Genomic DNA, 22994 nt, shown 5'->3' with positions numbered 1-22994 from the left:
TAACTGTATGGAGATACCCATGTATCTTTTTTTTCTGATCATCACAATTTCTGTAGCGACCAAGTCACTCTGTTACTTTTAACTCTTATCTCAACCAACTGCTAATAATAGCAATGGATAGAATTTATTTATTATAGTTTACCAGCTTTTGTACTTTATATCTCATATTCGATAAAAGCCTGTTTCTTAAAAGGGCTGTATTTTTTTTATACCATTCAAACAAAACTTTTTTCTTTTAAGTTTATTATTTTGAGAGAGAGAGAGAGAGAGAGAGAGAGAATATGAGCGAGGGGCAGAGAGAGAGGGAGAGAGACAATCTCAAGCAGGCTCCATGCTGGCAACAGTGAGCCCAGCACAGGGCTCAAACCCACAAACCGTGACATCATGACCTGAACCAAAATCAAGAGCCAGATGCTAAAGTAACTGAGCCACCCAGCTGCCCCCAAACAAAACTTTTTAAAAAGGGAATGATTTTTGGGCACCTGGGTGGCTCAGTCGGTTAAGCATCCAACTTCGTCTCAGGTCATCATCTCATGGTTCGTGGGTTCGAGCCCCGCATCGGGCTCTGTGCTGACAGCTCAGAGCCTGGAACCTGTTTTGGATTCTGTGTCTCCCTCTCTCTCTGCCCCTCCTCTGCTCACACTGTCTCTTTCTCTCTCACAAATAAATAAATGTTAAAAAAATTTTTTTTTAAAAAAGGGAATGATTTCCTAATGTGGGGAACAGAAAACACACACACACAACCCCCTAAACCCAAACCCAATACATCTTGAAGAACAATTTTCTGATTGCAAATGGACTATCAGTCCATAATTTTCTATGCAAAAGGTAAGAAGCAATGAGAAAACAAAAGAATATCTATTAGAGTAGACATGGTTTTCTGTGACACTCTTACCAGTTCTCCCTCAGGACCACCAAAATCCAAATACAGATTTCTGATGCCATCATCAGCAGACATTTTCAGCCTTTCAAAGGGGTAGCGGTACAGTATGCTGCTGGAACCTCCATTTTCCTTGGAGACAGTGAACCCATTTTCATAGTGGACAGTGAGTCTTACCTCTTGGCCATTTAATGTGCAGCCTGTTGAAGACAAGCAAAAGCCATCATTAATAAAGTTACTGCTTCAGTTATTGAGTGGAAAAGAATTCTTCTGACTGCAAAAAAAAGGAAAAAGAATCTTCTTTTGAGAATGTGCAATACCTAACCTACTTGGAACTCCTTCAAGTAAATCTTTTTCTGGTTGCTTGCATCCACATCTTGATGGAGATGAGAAAGCGATGGCCATAACTCTCCACAACATCTGATTTGATTCAGTTTAATTCAGTGAGAGTATCAATTAAACACCTGTGCTGGAAGTAGGCTGTGTGAGGTACCGGAGAAGTAACAGGCACGGTCCCTGCTCTCCAGGACTTCATAAATGAAAGGCATAAACATGAAATCCCTAACCACATGAGGTAGAATAGATAGAACACGACTAACAATAGAATGAATAAGGCCAAAGTCAAGGAAATGTTTCCTGGAGGAGATGGCACTTCAGATAGGCCCTAAAGAATAGGTCAAACTGCTTAGGCAGTGAAGTATGGGAAGGTTTCAAGTATGGGAAGGTTTCTACCAAAGGAGAAAAGGCAGAAATGCCTTTCAGGGGCAGTAACATGGTTTGGTTGGTATCTAGGAAGAGGACAAAGATAGTGTTTATTATCAAAGGCAAAGGCTATAGTTGGCAAAAGTCATACAGTTGGACCTATCAAAGATAAAATTCAAAGGGTTGATCTGAATTGACAGGACAAAAAAAATTTTGGTCATCAAGATTGGCAAATAAATGTCTTCTCTCAACACTGGTAAAGTTTCTGTTCCATTAACACCTGAGCACAGTTTTGTTGTTAGTGCAGTGTTGTTGGTGCTACAAGTGTGAGGCCCTCTGAGACCTGGGAATTCACATAGCAGTTTGTCAGTTCAAGTCCCGAGTCAGACTCCGCACTGACGGTACAGAGCTTGCTTGGGATTCTCTGTGTCCCTCTCTCTCTGCCCCTCCCCTGCTCTCTCTCTCAAAATAAATCAACTAAGAAAAATAATCTCTGGAGGTAGAACTTGGGCATCAGTATTGTTAAAAAAACTCTCCTGGGGGCACCTGGGAGGCTCAATGGGTTAAGCATCTGATTCTTGATTTTGGCTCGGGTCATGATCTCTTGGGTTCTTGATATCAGGCCCTGCTTTGGGCTCTGCGCTGACAGCATGGAACCTGCTTGAGATTCTCTCTCACCCTCTCTCTCTGCCCCTTTCCCACTTGCACATGTTCTCTCTCTCAAAATAAATAAATAAACTTAAAAAAAAAAGCACAACTCTCCAGGCTATTCCACTGTGCACAGAGCATTAATACTGTTTTTTGGGCACAATTCCTGATGATTAGGCTAACCTTATTTAAATAAGTAAATATAAGACATTGGGATTGGGACAAGAGGGCCAGTAATACTCCATTATTCTCAGTCCTAGACTTCACAGAAAATCCTCAAACTAAAATTCTAATGTTTCTTCTAGCTTCTCGGTGAATATTACATTGTAAAATTCTTTAAAGCGATGGTTGTGGTGATGAGGTTAACTCATGGCTCCTTAGGCAAAAAAATAAAAATTACTGTTTTTTCCCATTATACAACTATGATATAACTTTAAAAAGTGAGACATAAAAGTAGCCTATTATTGCACTTGGAGTTAGGTATGGAATAAAAGCCAGGGATGTCAGGTGTATAAGACAGTATCTTCCTCAACAGCTAGGATGTGGATGTACACACCCACCCATCCTCTCCTCTCTCTGTCCGTTTGTCCCTCTTCCAGGGACAAGGCCAATCCCTCCATCTGTGCTTTGGATCCCATCCATTCCCACCTTCTCAGAAACTGTCCAAGGTTGATTATTCCTTCTTCCTCTGCATTTTCAACATTTCCCTTTAAACTAGATCTCTCCCATTAACCTTTTTAAAACTTCAGGTTTCTCTCATTATTGGAAGAAATGCCATCACTTGACTCCTTACCTTCCTCTTTCTCTCTCTCTTTTTAAAAGATTTTCTTTTTAAGTAATCTCTATACCCAGTGTGGGGCTCGAATTCACAACCCCAAGATCAAGAGTTGCATGCTTCATGGACTGAGCCAACCAGGTGCCCCTTGTTCCTTTCTTATAGCTATTTGGTCAAAGGCATGAAGTAGGTCTTACTTATTTTTATTTCTCTCATTACAAAACATAGCACTTTGTAATTAATAAAACAGTAAATATTTGTTGATTTAGTGAATTAAGAGAAACTGATACTGTATATGTCCCCCAGGAGTTTAATCTGGGCATAAGAATGAGTCATTGAGAGGGGGAAATTCAGGGGCTTAAGGCACTGGTTTTGGAGTCAGAAGAGACCCAATTCAAGCCCTACCTACATTAACCCCAGTTCTTCATCTTTTTTAAGTTTATTTTGAGAGAGAGCATGTGCACAAGTAGGGAAGGGTCAAAAAGAGAGACAGGGAGGCAGAGAGAGAATCCCAAGCAGGCTCCACACAGTCGGCACAGAGCCTAATGCGGAGCTCGAACCCACAAACTGTGAGATCTTGACCTGAGCTGAAATCAAGAGTCAAAGGCTTAACCGCTTAACCAACTGAGCCACCCAGGCACCCCTCCAGTTCCTTTATCTTAAAAATGGAGGTGATAAAACTTGCCTTAGAAGGGTGTGTGTTAGAGTTACAGGAAACTCCTGTATTCCACTCATGACTTCTAACAACTCTGATATGTACTCACTATTCTTTCTGCTTCTCATTATTCAAAGGCATTATTCTTTCTGCTTCTCATTATTCAAAGGCACGGGCTATGCCTACCGTATCCATTTTAGTATAGCCAGTAAAAGCAGAGTATATACTCAATCAGTATTTACCCAGTAGATGAATAAAAAGGGATTCAAGACGATTTTATAAAACTGAGAACATGGATAAAGCAAACCCTTTGGTCATATGTCCTAACAATATAAATACTTTAAAATGCTCATTTTTCTGGGGCGCCTGGGTGGCTCAGTCGGTTGAGCGTTCGACTTCGGGTCAGATCATGATCTCATGGTTTGTGAGTTTGAGCCCCACATCAGGCTCTCTGCTGTCAGCATGGAGCCTGCTTTGGATCCTCTGTCCCCCTCTGTCTGTTCTATCTGCTCTCTATTTATTTAAAAATAAATAAAACATTTTTTTATGCTCATTTTTCTTCTCCTCTTGCAGATTTTCTACATATTTACTAATGCAACTCTTCCCATGTCTACTACTTCTTAGTAGTAGTTCTTGTTTGATTTAAAAATTTTAATAAGCTTAGGTAATTGGTATGATGAAATTAGCCTTTAAAAGCATACTTCTTAAAGCTCAAACAATTATACACATATATGTATTTTCCTATTTTGAATTCCTGTGGAATTCACAGGATGGAAAATGATAAAGCTTAATGCACCCGAGGGAAATAACTGTGTGCTCTGCCTAGTGATCCTGAAGTTCACATTTGCTAGAAGGAGAAAGTCTTTGTGTATCAGAAGGATTACTGGTCAATTCTACTGTAATCTAATAAAGGTTTAAAGCTAAATGAACATTATGAAGTTCATGTATTGCATTCACTAGTAAAATCTCATAGGTAGTCCCTAACATTTTCCTAAATGAGTAAACTATATAATACATAAATAAATAAAACATAATGAAACACACGAGACAAAGAAACAGAACTTAAATGATTTCTTCTTGTCAACTTCCTTTCTTTAGGCCACAGATATCTGAATATGTAGTACAATGTGCCATAATTATAATTTTAAATAAACCTTTCTGAATCTCCCAACAATTTAACATCAAGGGGTATCGTGCATCTGAAGGACATGCTGGCTTACGTATGTGTGTGTGTGTATACGTGAAGGTGGATGTGCACAGTAAGCATACACATATTAAGACATAACAGATCAGGTGTGTGCATGCACGCACATACAAAAACACATCTGAAAGGAATTCGGGCTCTCATCAAAGCAGTTCACCTTCAGCCAGTTTAATATATCTGACAGAGCTCTAAATACAGTAACGAACAAGTACGTTTGTTGACCTGAATTGTGGAAATGAAAGTATTACCAAGGTAAGATTAAAATACAGCTGTGAATGAGAATAAAAAAGTTCCAGATTACCAAAAAATGTTTCTTTTGTCTATTTTAAAGTATAAGGACCCAACCAGTCCTTCTCTCTCCCCAAGCCATCTGCATTTAAACAACTGTGAGCCAGGGACTGGACAGATTTTTATTTCCTGCCACAAGTTTAGCTGTCAGACACAAAACAACATGAAACTAAAAAAAATGTTAAAAATCCAAGTTGCATTCTTTGTTTTGGGAAACATATCTCTCTGGATCCTTGAAGAGGATATGGTGATCCCAGATGCCAGTCAAGGGCCTAAAGAGTGTTCTTGGGCTCCCCAAAGGAACACGGGGCATTGTAGACCTTCACACTGAGGACACAACCCAGAAAGCACATTCTGTGGCCAAGACAAAAACCAGAGTCCTGCAGCCCTTGATGTGGTGACTAACGTCTCCAAAGAGAAAATGGGCAGGAGACAGACAAGTGAGAAAGACAATGTGGATATGGTAGCCTTGGTCAAAATCCAATGTGTGGTCTTACTAGTCATTACTTGAGTCATCATTGTGGTTGTGAGGAAAGTACCGAGCAGGTCCTAAAGAGTTGAAGAATTAGGTCATTTTGACAACACTTAAAAAACTGTCGCTGTGCCAGTTTTAGAAGATGACCCACAGAAATGCTGCCTATGCAAATTCTAAAGCCATGGAGATCCCTCACTTTCCAAAAGCAATGGAAAGAAAGATAAGTATCACAAGACATTCTGCTCTTCACACATTTTCTCTTTCTAAAAAATCCTATAAAGCTATGTTTATAGAATAAAATGCATAGAGAAGAGGGGCAAAATCAAATAAACTGACTTTGCAGTCAAGATAATCAAAGTAATTCAAACCCTATTAGAAACTCAAACATTTTGACTATTCTTTGTTCTTGCTAAAATGGAAAGTAATCTGGAAATATCTATACAGATGTATATATGTACATACACACAAATATATACAAATGAAACCATAAGGGTGCCTAGGTGGCTCAGTCAGTCAAGCATCCAACTTTGGCTTAGGTCGTGATCTCACAGTTTGTTAAGTTTGAGCCCCACATCAGGGTCTCTGCTAATCAGTGCAGAACCTGCTTTGGATCCTCTGTCTCCCTCTCTCTCTGCCCCTCCCTCGTTTTCTCTCTCTCTCTCTCTTTCTGTCAAAAACAACATTAAAAAAAAGAAACCATATAGACTAGCCACAAGAGGGCGTTTCAACAATGAAAAGACACCACCAGGCTTCTTTCCTTTAGATGCTTATTTCAGTAAGTACTGAGCACACCCTTGCAAACTTTTGAAGACAAATTCCTACTCAAAATTCCTCATTTTTCTACAGCCATAAGCCTTGCCAGATGCTTATATTTTAAGGATGTCTATCCATATCTTAGACACCAAATCTTCTGAAATAGACGGTTAGTGCATCTAGTACTTCATTAATGAATCTTTATACTATCACATACAGATTAATATGAGGAACAGCAAAACTGCCATGTTGTACATAGGGTGTTATGAATGAGCCACGTACAAGGCTACTACTGAAACAGAAAAACCAGGTTTCTTTCTATCATGATAATTTTAAGCTGCCATATTTTGGAATATTTTTAAGTCTGGCACATATGTTAATAGTTTTTACTTTAAAATAAAGTATAACAGTTCCATTTAACTACTGCTAGAAGTGATACATCAGGATCTATACCTAGAGAGACTTCCTTAATTAGTTCAGCAGCAGCATGACAACCCTGAACGAGTATCCTGGTCCAGGTTGACAGATCCCGATGTGTCTCCACTCTGAAGAGATGCATCTCAATGCCCTGCCGAGAGCCCGTCCGAGTAGCAAATGTAAGGTCAGATCCAAGTGAGGGTGATCGACATCCAGAGCCAGAATGAACCAACCTAGGATCACAAAAAGGGCAAAGATCAAAAAGTAATTAATGTATTGTTACAGGAACATGTCAGCAATTTATACTGAAAAATAAGCAAAAAATTATAAAAGCCCTCAGCAGTTATTGGAAAAGTACATTTCAAAACAATATTATATAGTCTTTGAAGTATATACTATTCTGTTTTCCCATAAAATGGCCCCTATTGTCACAGGCACAACACTGGGCTGGATGGGCTAATGCCCAATTTTCCACTGGCTTTTTTATGCTCTCAAAAGACTATACATACCAAAAAAAAAAAAAAAAAAAAAAAAAGATTCAGTTTTGGTTAGGAAGTGTTAAGCCCCCACACATGCACAGCCTCCCCTATTACCATCGCTCACTTGACGGTAATTTTTTTTTTTTAAACGAAGAATGAACCTACACTAACACATCATAATCATCCAAAGTCCACAGTTTACTTTAGGGGTGACTCTTGGTGTTGTACATTCTATAGGTTTGGACAAATGTGTAATGACATATATCCATCATTATAATATGCAGAGTATTTTCAATGCTCTAAAAATCCTCTGTGCTATGCCTATTCATCCACCTCTCCTCCTGGCAATCACTTATCTGTATACCTTTTACCTTCTTTTCTTAGTTGCATTAGCAACTAAGCATTGCTGGTATGATGTTGAAAAGGAGTGGCAAGAGGGGACAGGACATCCTTGCCATGTTCCTGACCTTAGTGGGAAAACTTCCTGTTTCTTCCCATTAAGTATGATGTTAGCAATAGCTTTTTTGTAGATAGTCTTTATCAAGTTGAGAATGTTCCTCTCTATTCCTAGTTTACTTTTTTTATTATGAGTGGGTGTTGGATTTTGTCAAATGCCTTTTCTGCATCTCTTGATAGAGTCATATGATTTTTCTTATTTACCTTGTTGATATGATGGATTACTTTAATTGATTTTCGAATAATGAACCAGTCTTGCATATGTGGGATAAATTCCATTTGGTCATGGTGTATAATTTTTTTTATACTTTTTTTAATTCATTTTGCTAATATTTTGTTGAGGACTTTTGCATTTATGTTCATGAGAGATACTGGTCTACAGTTTTCTTATAATGTCTTTGGTGTTGATATTACGGTAATGTGAGCCTCACAGAATGAGTTAGGAAGTATTCCCTCTGCTTCTATACTCGGAAACAGATTGTAGGGAATTTTTTTTTATATTTATTTATTTTAGGAAGGCGCATAAGTGGGGGAGGGGCAGATGGGGGGGACAGAGCATCTGAAGCAGGCTCTGCACTGACAGGCTGACAGCAGTGAGCCCGATGTGGGGCTCGAACTCACAAACTGCAAGATCATGACCTGAGCTGAAGTCAGGACACTCAACCGACTGAGCCACCCATGTGCCCTGGAATTTCTTTCTTAAATGTTTGGTAGAATTTATCAATGAACCCATGTAGGCTTGGTGCTTTCTGTTTGGAAGACCCTACACTTTTCACAAATATTAATTAAAAATGGATGTTAGATCTAAATGTGAAATGTAAAAGTATAAAATTTCCAGAAGACATTAAAAGAGAAAATCTAGGTGATCTAAAAAGATACAACACCAGGGGCGCCTGGGTGGCTCAGTTGGTTGAGCGTCCGACTTCGGCTCAGGTCATGATCTCACGATTCATGATTTTGAGCCCTGCCTTGGGCTCTGTGCTGACAGCTTGGACCCTGGAGCCTGCTTCGGATTCTGTGTCTCCCTCTCTCTCTTCCTCTCTCTCTCTCAAAATGAATAAACATTAAAAAAAAAAAAAAAACTTTAAAAGATACAACACCAAAAACATGATCCACAAAAGAAAAAAGGTGTTAAGTTTGAATTCATAAATTAAAAACTGCTGCTCTTTGAAAGACACTGCTAAAAGAATGAAAAGACAAGCCAGAGTAGGAAAAAATATATGGAAAACAAATACCTGATAAAGGACTAATATCCACAATAAACAATGAACTCTTAAATTTCAACAATAAGAAAACAAAAAAACCCAGTTGAAAAATGGGCAAAAGAGTCACTTCTTAGTATATATCCAAAAGAAGTGAAATCAGATTCCTGAGATATTTTACATCTATGTTCACTGCAACATTATCCACAATAGCCAAGAGGTGGAAGCAACTTAAATGTCTACTGAAAGATGAATGACTGAAGAAAAATGTGGCATTTACATACAATAGATTATTATTCAGCCTTAAGAAGAAGGAAATCCTGTCATATACCATAACACACAAGAACCTTTTAGATAGTATACTAAGTGAAATAAGCTAGTCACAAAAAGACGAATACTGCTTGACTCTACTTACATTAGGTATCTAAAGGGGTACAACTCAGAAACAAAGTAGAATGGTGAGTTGAAGCCAGTAAGTCGTATCAACTACTGTGCATCTCAAGGGTTTCAATGAAATGCTTACGTGAACATTTCTTCATCTAACTCCTGGTTGACTAGAGCAGGGACCATTATTTCTGATAAATGTTGTGCCTGGGGACTTTGAACTTCAGTCTGTTCAGAGAGCGTATATTTTTTAGGCTGTGCACATTATGATAAGAATGAGACATAATTAATTTCTGTTCCTAAAGTAAATAGCCAGTGAAAACTGATTTTCTAAATTTCGAAGCTACTCGACTATAACTCTTGACTTCCATTCACTTGAAATGTGATACTGTTCCATTATATTAAAAAAACAAAAAATGATGTGCCATCTTTTTAATTTTTTGCTTGTTTTTATTTTTATTATTTTTTTAAATGTTTACTTATTTACTTTTGAAAGAGAGAGAGAGAGAGCACAGCAGGGGAGGGACAGAGACAGAGAGGGAGACATAGAATCCAAAGCAGGCTCCAGGCTCTGAGCTGTCAGCACAGAGCCCGACGTGGGGCTCGAACCTATGAACCATGAGATCGTGACCCGAGCCAAAGTTGGACGCTTAACTGACTGAGTCACCCAGACACACCTTTTTGTTTGTTTTTAAATGTTTATTTCTTTTTGAGAGAGAGTGTGAGCGTGAGCAGTGCGGGTGGGGGGGAGGGGGGGGGGAGAGGGGGGAGAGAAAGGGAGACAGAGGATCCAAAGTAAGCTCTGTGCTGATAGTAATGTGGGGCTTGAACTCACCAACCATGTGATCATGACCTGAGTTGAAGCTGGATGCTTAACCAACTGAGCCACCTAGCTGCCCCCATCTTTTTGCTTTAAAAAGTGAGTTCAAACTCATTTGTGGGGGGCTAGGTAGTGATGCTCTTGAAATACTTTTAGATGTAACAAAATGAGAGCCTGAACTAATGTTTTGGGGAGAAGGTTCAAATCAAGTATGAGACAGCAATGAAACAAAGTACAGAAGAGAAAATACTGAGAAACAATTAGCAAAAAACCCCAGAGTTTCTATCATACATTGTATATACTCTGTCCCATACTTTTTTTTTTTTTTAATGTTTATTTTTGAAAGAGAGACAGACCGCAAGTGGGGAGGGGCAGAGAGAGAGGGAGACAAAGAATCCAAAGCAGGCCTCAGGCTCTGAGCTGTCAGTACAGAGCCTGACGTGGGGCTTGAACCCATGAACAGTGAGATCATGACCTGAGCTGAAGTCGGACACAACCGATTGAGCCACCCTGGTGCCCCCCCATGAGATTTCTTAAGAACAGAGTTTCAAGGACAAAGACATGTAACATTCATGAACTAAAAACTATTTTTAGATACAAGGGAAACAGCAGAATATTGTCTAAGAAAGTACTGAGTGTTAACAAAATATATTTTAAAAATCCTTTCAACTAACAGTGAAAAACTTCCCACGAAGAAACAATCTCAAGCCCAGATGGCATTGCTGGTAAATTCTACCAAATATTAAAAAAGAAAAAAAAAGAATTAATGCCAATCTTTATGAACTCTTCAAAAAAAAAAAAAAAAAAAGACAAAGGAACACTTCCCAACTCATTCTATGAAGCCAGTAGTACTCCAATACCACTCAAATATCCTCATTAAAATACTAGCAAATTCAATCTAGCATAACCAAATAAGATCTATCCTGTAAGTGCAAGGTTGGTTTAATACCTGAAAAGCAATATGGTAATATACCATATAAACAGATAAAGGACAAACCCACATGATCATTGTTATTAGACATGGAAAAAGCATTTGACAAACCCCAAACCCTTTCATGAAGAAAATACCCCAAAAACATGGAAGAGAATTTCTTCAACCTGATAAAGGGCATCTATGAAAAACCCATAGCTAACATCACACTTAACGGTAAAAGACTAAATGCTTTCCCATTAAGATTGGGAAACAAAGATGTCTGTTTTTGCCACTTCTATTCAACATTTACTGGAGATTTTAGCCAGAGCAACGAGGCAAGAAAATGAAATAATAGGCACCCAGAATAGAAAGTAGTACAACTACCTCTTATTTGAAGATGATATGATCTTGTACATAGAAAGTCCCAAGGAATCCACTAAAAACCTATTAAGCTAATAAGTTGAACAAGAATGCAGATCAATATATAAAAATTAATGTCTTGATTATATACACTACCACCAAACAACCTAAAAAGGAAATTTAAAAAACAATCCGAGGCGCCTGGGTGACTCAGTTGATTAAGTGTCTGACTCTTGGTTTTGGCTCAGGTCACGATCTCATGGTTAGAGTTCGAGCCCCACATTGGGCTCTGTGCCACTGTGTGGAGCCTGCTTGGGATTCATTCTGTCTCTCTCTCTCTCTCTCTCTCTCTCTCTCTTTGCCCCCCTCCCTCCCCTCACCCCCCCACCCCGGTCTCTCTCTCTCTTTCTCCCATCTGAGTACTAATCAGGTCCAACCCTGCTTAGCTTCTGAGATCAGACGAGATCAGGTGCGTTCAGGGTGGTATGGTTGTAGACTCTGTGTCTCTCTCTCAAAAATAAATAAATAAACTTAAAAATTTTTTAAAGAAAACAATCCATTTAGGAAATAAATTTAGCAAATGAAATATAAAACTTATACTCAGAAAACTACAAAGCATTGCCAGAAGAAATTAAAAACCTAAATAAATAAAAAGATACACTGTATCACAGACTAGAAGATAATATTTTTAAGATGGCAATATTCCCTAAATTGATGAACAGATTCAATGTGATCTCTACCAAATTTCATGTCTTTTTTTTTTGCAGAAATTAACAAGCTGATACTAACATCCAAATTAAAATGCAAGGGACTCACAATCACCAAAATAATTTTGAAAAAACAAAATTGAAGGATTCATACTTCTGATTTCAAAACTTACCACAGGTATATAACTGATAGTCCAGAAAAAAAAAAACAAAACCTTACAGTTATGATCAATTGATTTTTGCCAAGAGAGTTCAATGGAAAAAGAATAGTCTTTTCAACAAATGGTACTATGATAACTGGATATTCCCAAGCAAAAGAATGATATTTGACCACTACTTCATACTATACACAAAAATTGACTCTAAGAATTAAGTGTAAGAGTTATAAAGCTTTTAGAAGAACACAAACAAGTAAATTTTTGTAACCCTGGATTAGGGAAAGGCTTCTCAGATTAAGACACAAAAATGAGACACAACATATGAGAAGACTGAGAAATTGGACTTTATCAAAATTAAAAGTTTTTCTGCTTCAACATTTTTTTAAATGTTTATTTACTTTTGAGAGAAAGAGAGAGAGACACAGAGGCATGAGTGGGGTAAGGGCAGAGAGAGGGAGACACAGAATCTGAAGCAGGCTCCAGGCTCTGAGCTGTCAGCACAGAGCCCAATGCACGGCCTGAACTCACAAAGCGCAAGATCATGACCTGAGCCAAAGTCAGACGCTTAACCAACTGAGTCACCCAGGTGCACCAAAAGCTTTTGTGTTTCAAATGACACTATCAAGAAAGTGAAAGACAACCCACCGAATGGGAAAAACATTTGCAAGTCATATATTTAATAAGGTATTTGTCTACAGAATATATAAAGAATTCTTACAAATGAATAATAAAAAAGCAACCCAGTTAGAGGATCAAGGATTTGAATAGATATTACTCCAAATAAAATACACACATGCCAAATAAGTACATGAAAAGATGCTCAACATCATTAGCTATTAGGGAAATGCAACTTAAAACCATGAGGATGAGCTACAATGTATCATGCTAAGCGAAATAAGTCAATCAGAGAAAGACAAATACCATATGATTCCACTCATATATGGGATTTAAGAAACAGAACGGATGAACACATGGGAAGTGGGGGGGAAGAGAAGAGAGGGAAACAAACCCCAAGAGACTCTTAAGGATGGAGAATAAACTGAGGGTTGATAGAGGGAGATGGGTGGGAGATGGGCTAGATGGGTGATGGGTATTAAAACAGGCACTGTTGGGGTGCCTGAGTGGCTCAGTTGGTTAGGTGTCCAGCTTTGGCTCAGATCATGATCTCACGGTTCGTGGGTTTGAGCCCTGCATTAGGCTCTGTGCTGATGGCTCGGAGCCTGGAGCCTGCTTCGGATTCTGTGTCTCCCTCTCTCTCTGCCCCTCCCCTGCCTGCTCTCTCTCTAAAAACTAAGTAAAAACATTAAAATTTTTTTAAATAAATAAAAAATAAAAAGGGCACTTGTTGGGGTGCCTGGGTGGCTCAGTCGGTTAAGCATCCGACTTGAGCTCAGGTCATGGTCTAGCAGTCTGTGAGTTCCAGCCCCACATTGGGATCTGTACTGACAGCTCAGAGCCTGGAGCCTGCTTCAGATTCTGTGTCTCCCTCTCTCTGCCCTTAGCCCACTCACGCTTCTGTGTCTCTCTCTTTCTCTCAAAAGTAAATAAACACTAAAAAATAAATAAAATAAAATAAAACAAAATAAAATGACATAACATAAAAAGGGCACTTGTGATGAGCACTGGGTGTTGTATATAAGTGGTCAATCACTGAATTCTACTCTAAGTGGTTTCATGTCTCACATTTAGGTCTTTAATCCATTTTGAATTTATTTTTGTGTATGGTGTAAGAAAGTGGTCCAGTTTCATTCTTCTTGTGTGTTGCTCTCCAGTTTTTCCATCACCATTTGTTGAAAAGACATTCTTTTTCCCACTGGATATTCTTTCCACCTTGTTGAAGATTAATTGGCCATATAATTGTGGGTTTATTTCTGATTTTTCTCTTCTGTTCCATTGATCTATAGGTCTACTTTTATCCCAATACCATACTGTTTTGGTTACTACAGCTTTATAATATAACTTGAAGTCCAGAACTGTGATGCCTTCAGCTTTGCTTTTCTTTTTCAAGACTGCTTTGGCTATTTGGGGTCTTTTGCAGTTCCATACATATTTTAGTATTCTTTCTTCTAGTTCTGTAAAAGATGCTGTTGATATTTTGATAGGGATTGCATTAAATGTGTAGATTATTTGAGTAGTATAGACATTTTAACAATATTTGTTCTTCCAATCCACAAGCATGGAACATCTTTCCATTTCTTGGTATCGTCTTCAATCTCTTTCATCAGTGTTTTACAGTTTTTAGAGTACAGGTCTTTGACCTTTTTGGTTAGGTTTATTCCTAGGTATCTTATTGTTTTGGTTGCAAGTGTAAATGGGACTGTTTTCTTAATTTCTCTTTCTGCTACTTCATTATTAGTATATAGAAATGCAACAGATTTCTGCACATTGATTTTGTGGACTGTGATTTTACTAAATTCGTTTATTAGTTCTAGCAGTTTTTTGGTGGAGTCTTTTGGGTTGGCTGCATAGAGTAGCACATCATCTGCAAACAGTGAAAGTTTTACATCTTCCTTACCAATTTGGATGCCTTTATTTCTTTTTGTTCTTATTGCTATGGCTAGAACTTCCAATACTATGTCAAATAAAAGTGGTGAGAATGAACATCCTTCTCTTGTTCCTGACCTTAGGGGAAAGCTTTCAGTTTTTCCCCATCGAGTATGATGTTCGCTGTGGGTTTTTCACATAAAGTCTTATTATGTTGAGGTATGTTCCCTCTAAAACTACTCTGTTGAGGGCTTTTATCATGAATGGATGTTATACTTTGTCCAGTGCTTTTTCTGCATCTACTAAAATGATCATATGGCTTTCATCCTTCCTCTTATTGACGTGATGTATCACATTGATTGACTTGCAAATGTTGAAACACCCTAGCAACCTAGGAATAAATCCCATTTGATCATGATGAGCGATTTTTTAAAATGTATTGTTTAAGTTGGATTGCTAGTATGTTGTTGAGGATTTATCCATCTTTGTTCATCAGAGATATTGGCCTGCATTACTGTGTGTGTGTGTGTGTGTGTGTGTGTGTGTGTGTGTGTGTGGTGTCTTTGTTTTTTTTTTAAATTTTTTTTTTAATGTTTTATCTTTGAGACAGAGAGAGACAGAGAATGAGCAGGGGAGGGGCAGAGAGAGAGGGAGACAGAGAATCCAAAGCAGGCTCCAGGCTCTAAGCTGTCAGCACAGAACCCGACACGGGGCTCGAACTCACAACCCGCGAGATCATGACCTGAGCTGAAGTCGGGCGCCCAACTGACTGAGCCACCCAGGCGCCCCTGTCTGGTTTTGATATCAGGGTGATAATGGCCTCATAGAATAAATTTGGAAGTTTTTTTTCTTCTATTTTTTGGAATAGTTTGAGAAAAACAGTTATTAACTCTTTTTTAAATGTCTGCTAGAAATCGTCCAGGAAGGCATCTGGTCTTGGACTTTTGTTTGTTGGGAGTTTTTGATTACTGATTCAGTCTCCTTGCTGGTAATTGGTCTGTTCAATTTTTCCATTTCTTCTTGCTTCAGTTTTGGTAGGTTATGTGTTTCTGGAAATTTATCCATTTCTTCTAGGTTGTCTAATTTTTTTAGCATATAGTTTTTCTTATATTCTCTTACAATTATTTGTATTGCTGTGGTGTTGGCTGTTATTTCTCCTCTTTCATTTGTGATTTTGTTTGAGTCCTTTCTCTCTTTTTATAAGTCTGGCTAGAGGTTTATCAATTTTGTTGATCTTTTTAACAAATTGCTCCTAGTTTCATCGATGTGTTCTGTTGTTTTTTGGTTTCTATATCATTTATTTCTGCTCTAATCTTTATTATTTCCTTCCTTCTGCTGATTTAAGGTTTTGTTTGTTCTTCTTTTTCTAGTTCCTCTGACTGTAAGGTTAGGTTGTTTGAGATTTTTCTTGCTATAAACCTCCCTCTTAGAACCACTTTTGCTGCATCCCAGAGATTCTGGACCATCGTGTTTTCATTTTCATTTGTCACCATGTAATTTTTTATTTCTTCTTTAATTTCCTGGCTGACCCATTCATTGTTTAGTACCATGTTATTTAACCTCCATTTGCTTGTGCTCTTTCCAGATATTTTCCTGTGGTTGTAGTTTCATAGCAGTGTGATCAGAAAAGATTCATGGTATGACTGTGATTTTTTTAATTTGTTGAGACTTGTTTTGTGGCCTAATATGCGGTCTAATCTGGAAAATGGTCTATGTGTACTTGAAAATAATGTGTATTCTGTTGTTTTAGGATGAAATGTTCCAAATATAAATGTTACATCGATCTGGTCCAGTATATCATTCAAAGTCACTGTTTCCTTATTGATTTTCTGTTTGGATGATCTGTCCATTGATATAAGTAGGGTATTAAAGCTCCCTACTATTACAGTGTTACTGTTGATTAGTTCTTTATGTTTGTTATTAACTATTTTATGTGTTTGCATGCTTCCATGTTGGGTGCATAAATATTTACAACCGTTATTTCTTCTTGTTGGATTGTCCTCTTTATTATTACATAGCATATAATAAAATACTTTGTTATATACTTTGTTAATATACTGACAGACTTGTCTCTTGCTACAATCTTTGTTTTAAAGTCTATTTCATCCAATATAAGTATTGCTACCCTGGCTTTATTTTGACGTCCATTTGCTCAACAAGTGTTTCTCCAACCTGTCACTTTTAATCTGTAGATATCTTTAGGTCTGAAATGAGTCTCTTGTAGGCAGCATATAGATGGGTCTTGTTTTTTTTTTTACTTATTCTGTCATCCTATGTTTTTGGAATGAGGCATTTAGTCCCTTTACATTCAAAGTAAAGTGGGTGATGGGCATTGAGAAGGGCACCTGTTGGGATAAGCACTGGGTGTTATATGGAACCCAATTTGACAATAAATTCTATATTAAAAAAAACAAAGTAATAATTGATAGATATGTATTTACTGCCATTTTGTCACCTGTTTTGTGGTTGTTCTGATAGTTTTTCCCTGATCTTTTCTTCTCTTGCTCTCTTTCATGGTTTGCTGGCTTTCTTCGGTGATATACTTGGATTTCTTTCTCTTTATTCTTTACATATCAATTACTGGTTTTTGATTTGTGGTTACCATTCAATTTGTATATGATATCTTTTGTATATAGCAGTCTATATTAAGTTGATTGTCACTTAAGCTTGACCACACTCTTGACTCCCACTGCAATGTGTTAGGTATATGGTGACATATTTTTTACATCTTTTATTTTGTGAATGCCTTGACTGATTTTTATCGATATACCTATTTTTACTGCTTTTGTGTTTCTTACTTTTCATACTCATAGTCTTTCCTTTCCTCTCAAAGAATCCCCTTTAACATTTCTTGAGGGCTGGTTTAGTGGTCATGACCTCCTTTAGTTTTTGTTTGTCTGAGAAACTGTTTATCTCTCCTTCTATTCTGAATGATAGCCTTCCTGGATAGAGTATCGTGGCTGCAGATTTTTCCCTTTCAGGACTTTGAATATATCATGCCACTCCTTTCTAGCTAGCAAAGTTTCTGCTGAAAAATGGGGTGTCCCCTAGTATGTAACTATCTTCTTTTCTCTTATTGCTTTAAAATTTTTTTTCTTTATCATTACTTTTTGCCACTTTAATTACTATGTGTTTTGCGTGAACCTCATTGGGTTGATTTTGTTGGGGGATCTCTGTGGCTCCTGGATCTCGATATCTGTTTCCTTCCCCAGGTCTGGGAAGTTTTTAGCTATTATTTATTCAAATAAATTTTCTGCACCCTTTTCTTTCTCTTCTTCTTGGATCACTATGATGTGAATGCTATTGTGCTTGATGGAATCACTGAATTCCCTAAGTCTATTCTCATTTTACATAATCTTTTTTTTCCTCTAACCTGCTCGACTTGATTACATTCATTACTCTGTCTTCACGGTCATTCATTTGTTCCTCTGCTTCCTCTAGCTTGCTGTTTATTCCATCTAATGAATTTTCATTTCATTTATTGTGTTCTTCAACTCTGGTTCTTTTTTAGCTCTTTGTTAATGGTCTCACTCATGTCCTCCACTCTTTTCTCAAGTCCATTGTCTATCTTTATGACCATTACCTTAAATTCTCTATCAGGCATATTATTGATCTCCATTTCATTTAACTGTCTTGCTGTGATTTTGTCCTGTTCTTTCATTGGGGATATAATCCTCAGTCTCATTTTTTTTTTTAATGTTTATTCATTTTTGAGAGACAGAGACAGAGTGTGAGCAGGGGAGGGATAGAGAGAGAGAGGGAGAGGGAAACACAGAATCTGAAGCAGGCTCCAGGTTCTGAGCTGTAGCAAAGAGCCTGATGCAGGGCTCCAACCCATGAACCACGAGATCATGACCTGAGCCGAAGTCAGATGCTTAACCGACTGAGCCACCCAGGTGCCCCCCTAAGTCTTCTCATTTTGTCTAACTCTCTGGGTCTGTTTCTCTGTGTTAGAAAAGCCAGAGATGCTCTTCAAAGTAGTGGGTGGGGCATGTACATTTAAGAAGGTGGCACCAGTCCTCTTCCACAGGGGATGTGCAGCCATTGAGGACACTGGGGCCAGTGGGGGCCACCTCAAGCCTGTGTGGTTGGAGGATTAAGGTTTAACAAGGTGCATGCAACCTCCCTGGAAGGTGGCCAACTGCCACCACCAGGACCAAGGCCCAATAAAATGAGCAGGTTGGGAGACATGGTGTTGAAGTTTATGCAGGTCTTCTATGGGAGGGGACCCAAAGGCAAGTGTGACAGGAAAGGGTGGATAGGTGGCTCAGTCAGTTGTGTCTGACTCTTGATTTTAGCTCAGGTCATGATCTCATGATTCAGTTCATGAGATTGAGCCCTCCATCGGACTCCATGCTAACAGTGCAGAGCTTGTTTGGGATTCTTTCTCTCCCCCTCTCTCTCCCTGCCTCTCTGCGGCTCACACTCTCTCTCCCTCTCAAAAAATAAGTAAATTTTATTAAAAAAGAAAAGGGTGGATCCACCGAAGCACACGGTGAAGGGGTGGCTTGTTATAAGCAAGTTAGGTAGTGAGTAGTGATGGCCATGTGTTTATGCTGAGGGGCAGGGGAGGGAAATGGAGAAATGGCACCTATAAGCTCCTTTGTTCCTGGAGGGGGTCTCTCTGCAATCCCTGCCTCTCTGGGACCTGCTTTGAGATAAGTAAATTACTCTCCCTCCCATATGACCCAGGTGTTTTTCAAACTGCTGCTTCTACATTGGATCTCCTTGGGTGTTTCTTGTGCTGTCTCTATAAGGGTGGGGTCTCAGCTTCCTACAGCCCTTGGGGCTCTCCCAGAGCCAAGCCCACAGATTTTCAAAATTCCAGACTTTAAGCACGGCTGGTTATAAGAACTCATGAAATTTAGCCCCTCAGTTTCAAAGCCAAATGTTACGGGGATTTGCCTTTCCTGTGCAGGCTTCCTGACGTGATAGCCTGTTTCTTGCCCTTCTCTGTGCCTGTGGCTCCCTCTGTACTGCAGACGGCCAGGGTCCTTTTAGCTCCCCACCATGTCTCTGCCCTTTCTACTCTCTTCAGTGTAGCCTCTTCTCTACCTTTAGTTGTGGGGTTTGTTCTGCAAGCCCTTGGGTCGTTTTCTGTGTTATCTACATTGATGTGTTATCTAGTTGTACCTGGGGGATGAGGTAAGCTTAGGATACTCCCACTCTGCCATCTCTCCATAAGTTGTTTTTTTCAAGTAAAAAATGGCAGTCCATGAAAAAACATAGGTACCTAAACCAGCAACTCCACCACACACTTGTTTTTCTTTGAGACAGCTATCATACTACAGTACACGGCAGAGGTGCTTTGTGAGTACTTCCCACCTCATCTTACAGAATATTAAAAATATGAATATTCAAGGGTTAAGATTAAATAAACTCATAATTTGTACTGCTCCAACAAAGGCACTTTGAGGTTAAACTGGCATTCCCCATCTCCTCCCGCAAATCTATACAGTTTGGTGCCAAGAGCCTTGATTCATGCTAAGGCACCAGCAATTTTACCAACTCTCAGTACAAATATCAACAGGGAAAAAAGCAAATAATATCTTAGTATTACTATGAAAACAGTTTTCAACTCACAGACCCCCTGAAGAGGGGATCCTCAGAGGTCCATGAAAATATGCTTAGAGAGCTGTCTCCCTGAGCTGGTTCCTATAGAACCAACATGCCAATTAAACATGAATTATCTCAGCAAGAGTTACGTAGGTTTCAAAATTACTCCACATATGATCCAAGTAAGATAGAGCATGGGGAAAGTGCCAGGGTGGATTCTACCACATTCAGTTTGATTGTTAATCCCATGACAGACGTTAAAAAATATAAGGTCTAGGAGAAATTTTCCTACAGGTTTTGATTATGAAATATCTGGCAGAGGAAATCTAATTCAAACCAGCTGCGGACTCTTGCTGAGCAGCAGTTGGTTAGAACATACTGCCAAAAGGCCCCCTTTAGTGGGGAGGCCAGATGAGCTCATGCAAAGGCGTTTTAGCAGCTTTTGTCCCCTAAGTCCCATAAGCACAACACCACTTCAATTTTCCACACTGTAAAGTAGCCACACTTTCTTTGGATCTTTTTCTCTTTCAGTCAAAGATCAAAGTTTATAGGAAAAGACTACAAAATGCACATCCTGCAAAATCCACAGCCTTTTTAAAACCATTGTGTTTTTCTACCTGTGTCATGTTTCTGACTTACTCTCTAGAAATAAGTAAAATAAAATTAAATAAATTAAATAAAACTTCTCTTCATTTATCACTCTCATATTTTATTTAATTCGTCACCAATGTGAAGTAATAGCTATTAGGTACACAATACACATACACACACCTTGGTTTCTAGGAATCTGTAAATGTGCAAGCCAATAAATGATGTTAATTTATATTACTCTAGCAACATTCTTTGATTTTTAAACCACAATTAACTCTTATCAGGGACCACCTACCTTTGTGGGTAATCAAGGTCCTTGATTTCTTTTCCTTTCCTACGTCTTTATACTATCTTTTTTTCTTTGTCTCATCTACTCATAAGAACATTTTCCAAAGTATTAGAAGTAGAATTAGTGAAAGTGAATATTCAGCCCTTTCTCATTACTCATAAATCTCAAACCCTCTCTTTCCCCCCACACTAAAAAGACATAAACGTACCACTTTCTGGCCTTGCTTCTCTCTGCGGGATACCTCTTGGTCTGGTTCCAGCCTTTGGTTTCTCTCAGTGGCCAAATTCTACCCGCTCTGGGAGGCAGAGGATGATTAAGCCCCACTTAATTCTATCTTGCAGTGACTTCAACCAGTTCCACCTGGCTGACAAGGCCACATGGAAAAAATAAACCTCTCATCTGCCTGTCATCTTAAGTTCCTAATCCCCTGGTACCTCCTGAACAAGGAGGAAAGAATCCCTACTGTTAAATTAATTAAACCTCTTAAGAAACAACATGTTCAGAGAACTACAGGCTCCACCCATTTAATTGATGGCCAAGTTCAATTTGCTTGTCTAGGTTGATACAAATAATACATTTTAGTTCCTTAAGTTTAACATGAAACTTTCACTACTTACACAAACTAAGTTCCTCTTTTAACAATGGAAACAAACCATTTATACATTTTACACAGAATTTCTCTTTGACAGATTTTCACTCAATAAATAATAATAATTATAATTAAAGCAGCTAACATTGACTTGAGCATTTACAATGTGTCAGGTACCATTGTAGGCATTTTACAAGTATTAACTCATCTAATACTCACACCCACCCTATCTCATTAGGATTCACTTAATAAATTAAAATTCTACAGCACAAAAAGGTTAAGTAACATGCTGCCAATTACCCACTATACATGGCAGAATAAGGACTCAAACTCAATTTATTAAGGATTGGTCTTAGTCTCTTCTATTACATCTTTGGATTTTGGGGGCGGGGGGAGGAGTTGTTTTAATTATAATAGCTTTACTGAGATATAATTAATGGCTTTCAGCATTTTCAGAATTGTGCAGTCATCGCCACACTCAAGTTTTAGCACATTTTCGTTACCCCAAAAAGAAGTCCGATACCCATTAGCCATCACTTCCTATTTCTCCCAACACCTGCCCCTTCCCAGGTAATGAATAATCAACTTTCTGTTTCTATAGATTTGCCTATTTGGGCCATTTCACATAAACTAAGTCATGAAATATGTGGTCTTTTGTGTCTGGCTACTTAGCATGTTTTCGAGGTTCATCCACATTGCAGTGTATTCTTTTTTACTGATGAATAATATTTCATTGTATTGATATACCACGTTTGTTTACCACTTGGTAGACACTTGGGTCATTTTCATTGTTTGGGTGGTATGTATAATGCTGTTATGAACATTCCTGTATAAGTTTTTGAGTGGACATAAGTTTTCATTCCTTTTGGTGACTCAATGTTTAGCCTTGCGAGGAACTGTCAGACTGTTTTCTACATCAATTGCACCATTTTACAATCCCATCAGCAGCGTATATGGGTTCCATTTTCTCCACAGCCTGGTCTACACTTGTTTTATAATTACAGCCATCTTGTGGTTAGGAAGTGGTATCTCAATGTAGTTTCAATTTGCATTTCCCTCATGTTGAGCATCTTTTCATGTGCTTATTGCCCATTTGAATATTTTCATTGGACAAATGTCTATTCAGATCCTTTCCCTATTTTTAATTGGTAATTTACATTTTTATTATTGAGTTGTAACCGTCCTTTTATTTTCTAGATACAAGTCCCA

The 22994-nt window shown here is 38.4% G+C and overlaps 1 protein-coding gene across 2 annotated transcripts in view; it reads right to left on the bottom strand.

Moving 5' to 3' along the window:
* The window catches only part of SNTB2 (syntrophin beta 2), a 107026-nt gene that overhangs the window by 9111 nt on the left and 74921 nt on the right, over positions 1-22994 (bottom strand). For both annotated transcript variants that reach the window (XM_053906600.1, XM_053906599.1), the window contains 2 exons: positions 6834-7030; positions 896-1080 (listed from right to left, as the gene is read on the bottom strand). In XM_053906600.1, the coding sequence (XP_053762575.1) occupies positions 896-1080; positions 6834-7030 (382 nt within the window). The remainder of the gene's footprint in view (positions 1-895; positions 1081-6833; positions 7031-22994) is intronic.

This window comes from Panthera pardus, unplaced genomic scaffold (assembly GCF_024362965.1).
Source record: "Panthera pardus isolate Hobbes unplaced genomic scaffold, ASM2436296v1 HiC_scaffold_19, whole genome shotgun sequence".
Lineage (NCBI taxonomy): Eukaryota > Metazoa > Chordata > Mammalia > Carnivora > Felidae > Panthera > Panthera pardus.
The sequence above is the reverse complement of the archived record's forward strand: the minus strand, read 5'-3'. Positions and strand labels throughout refer to the sequence as shown.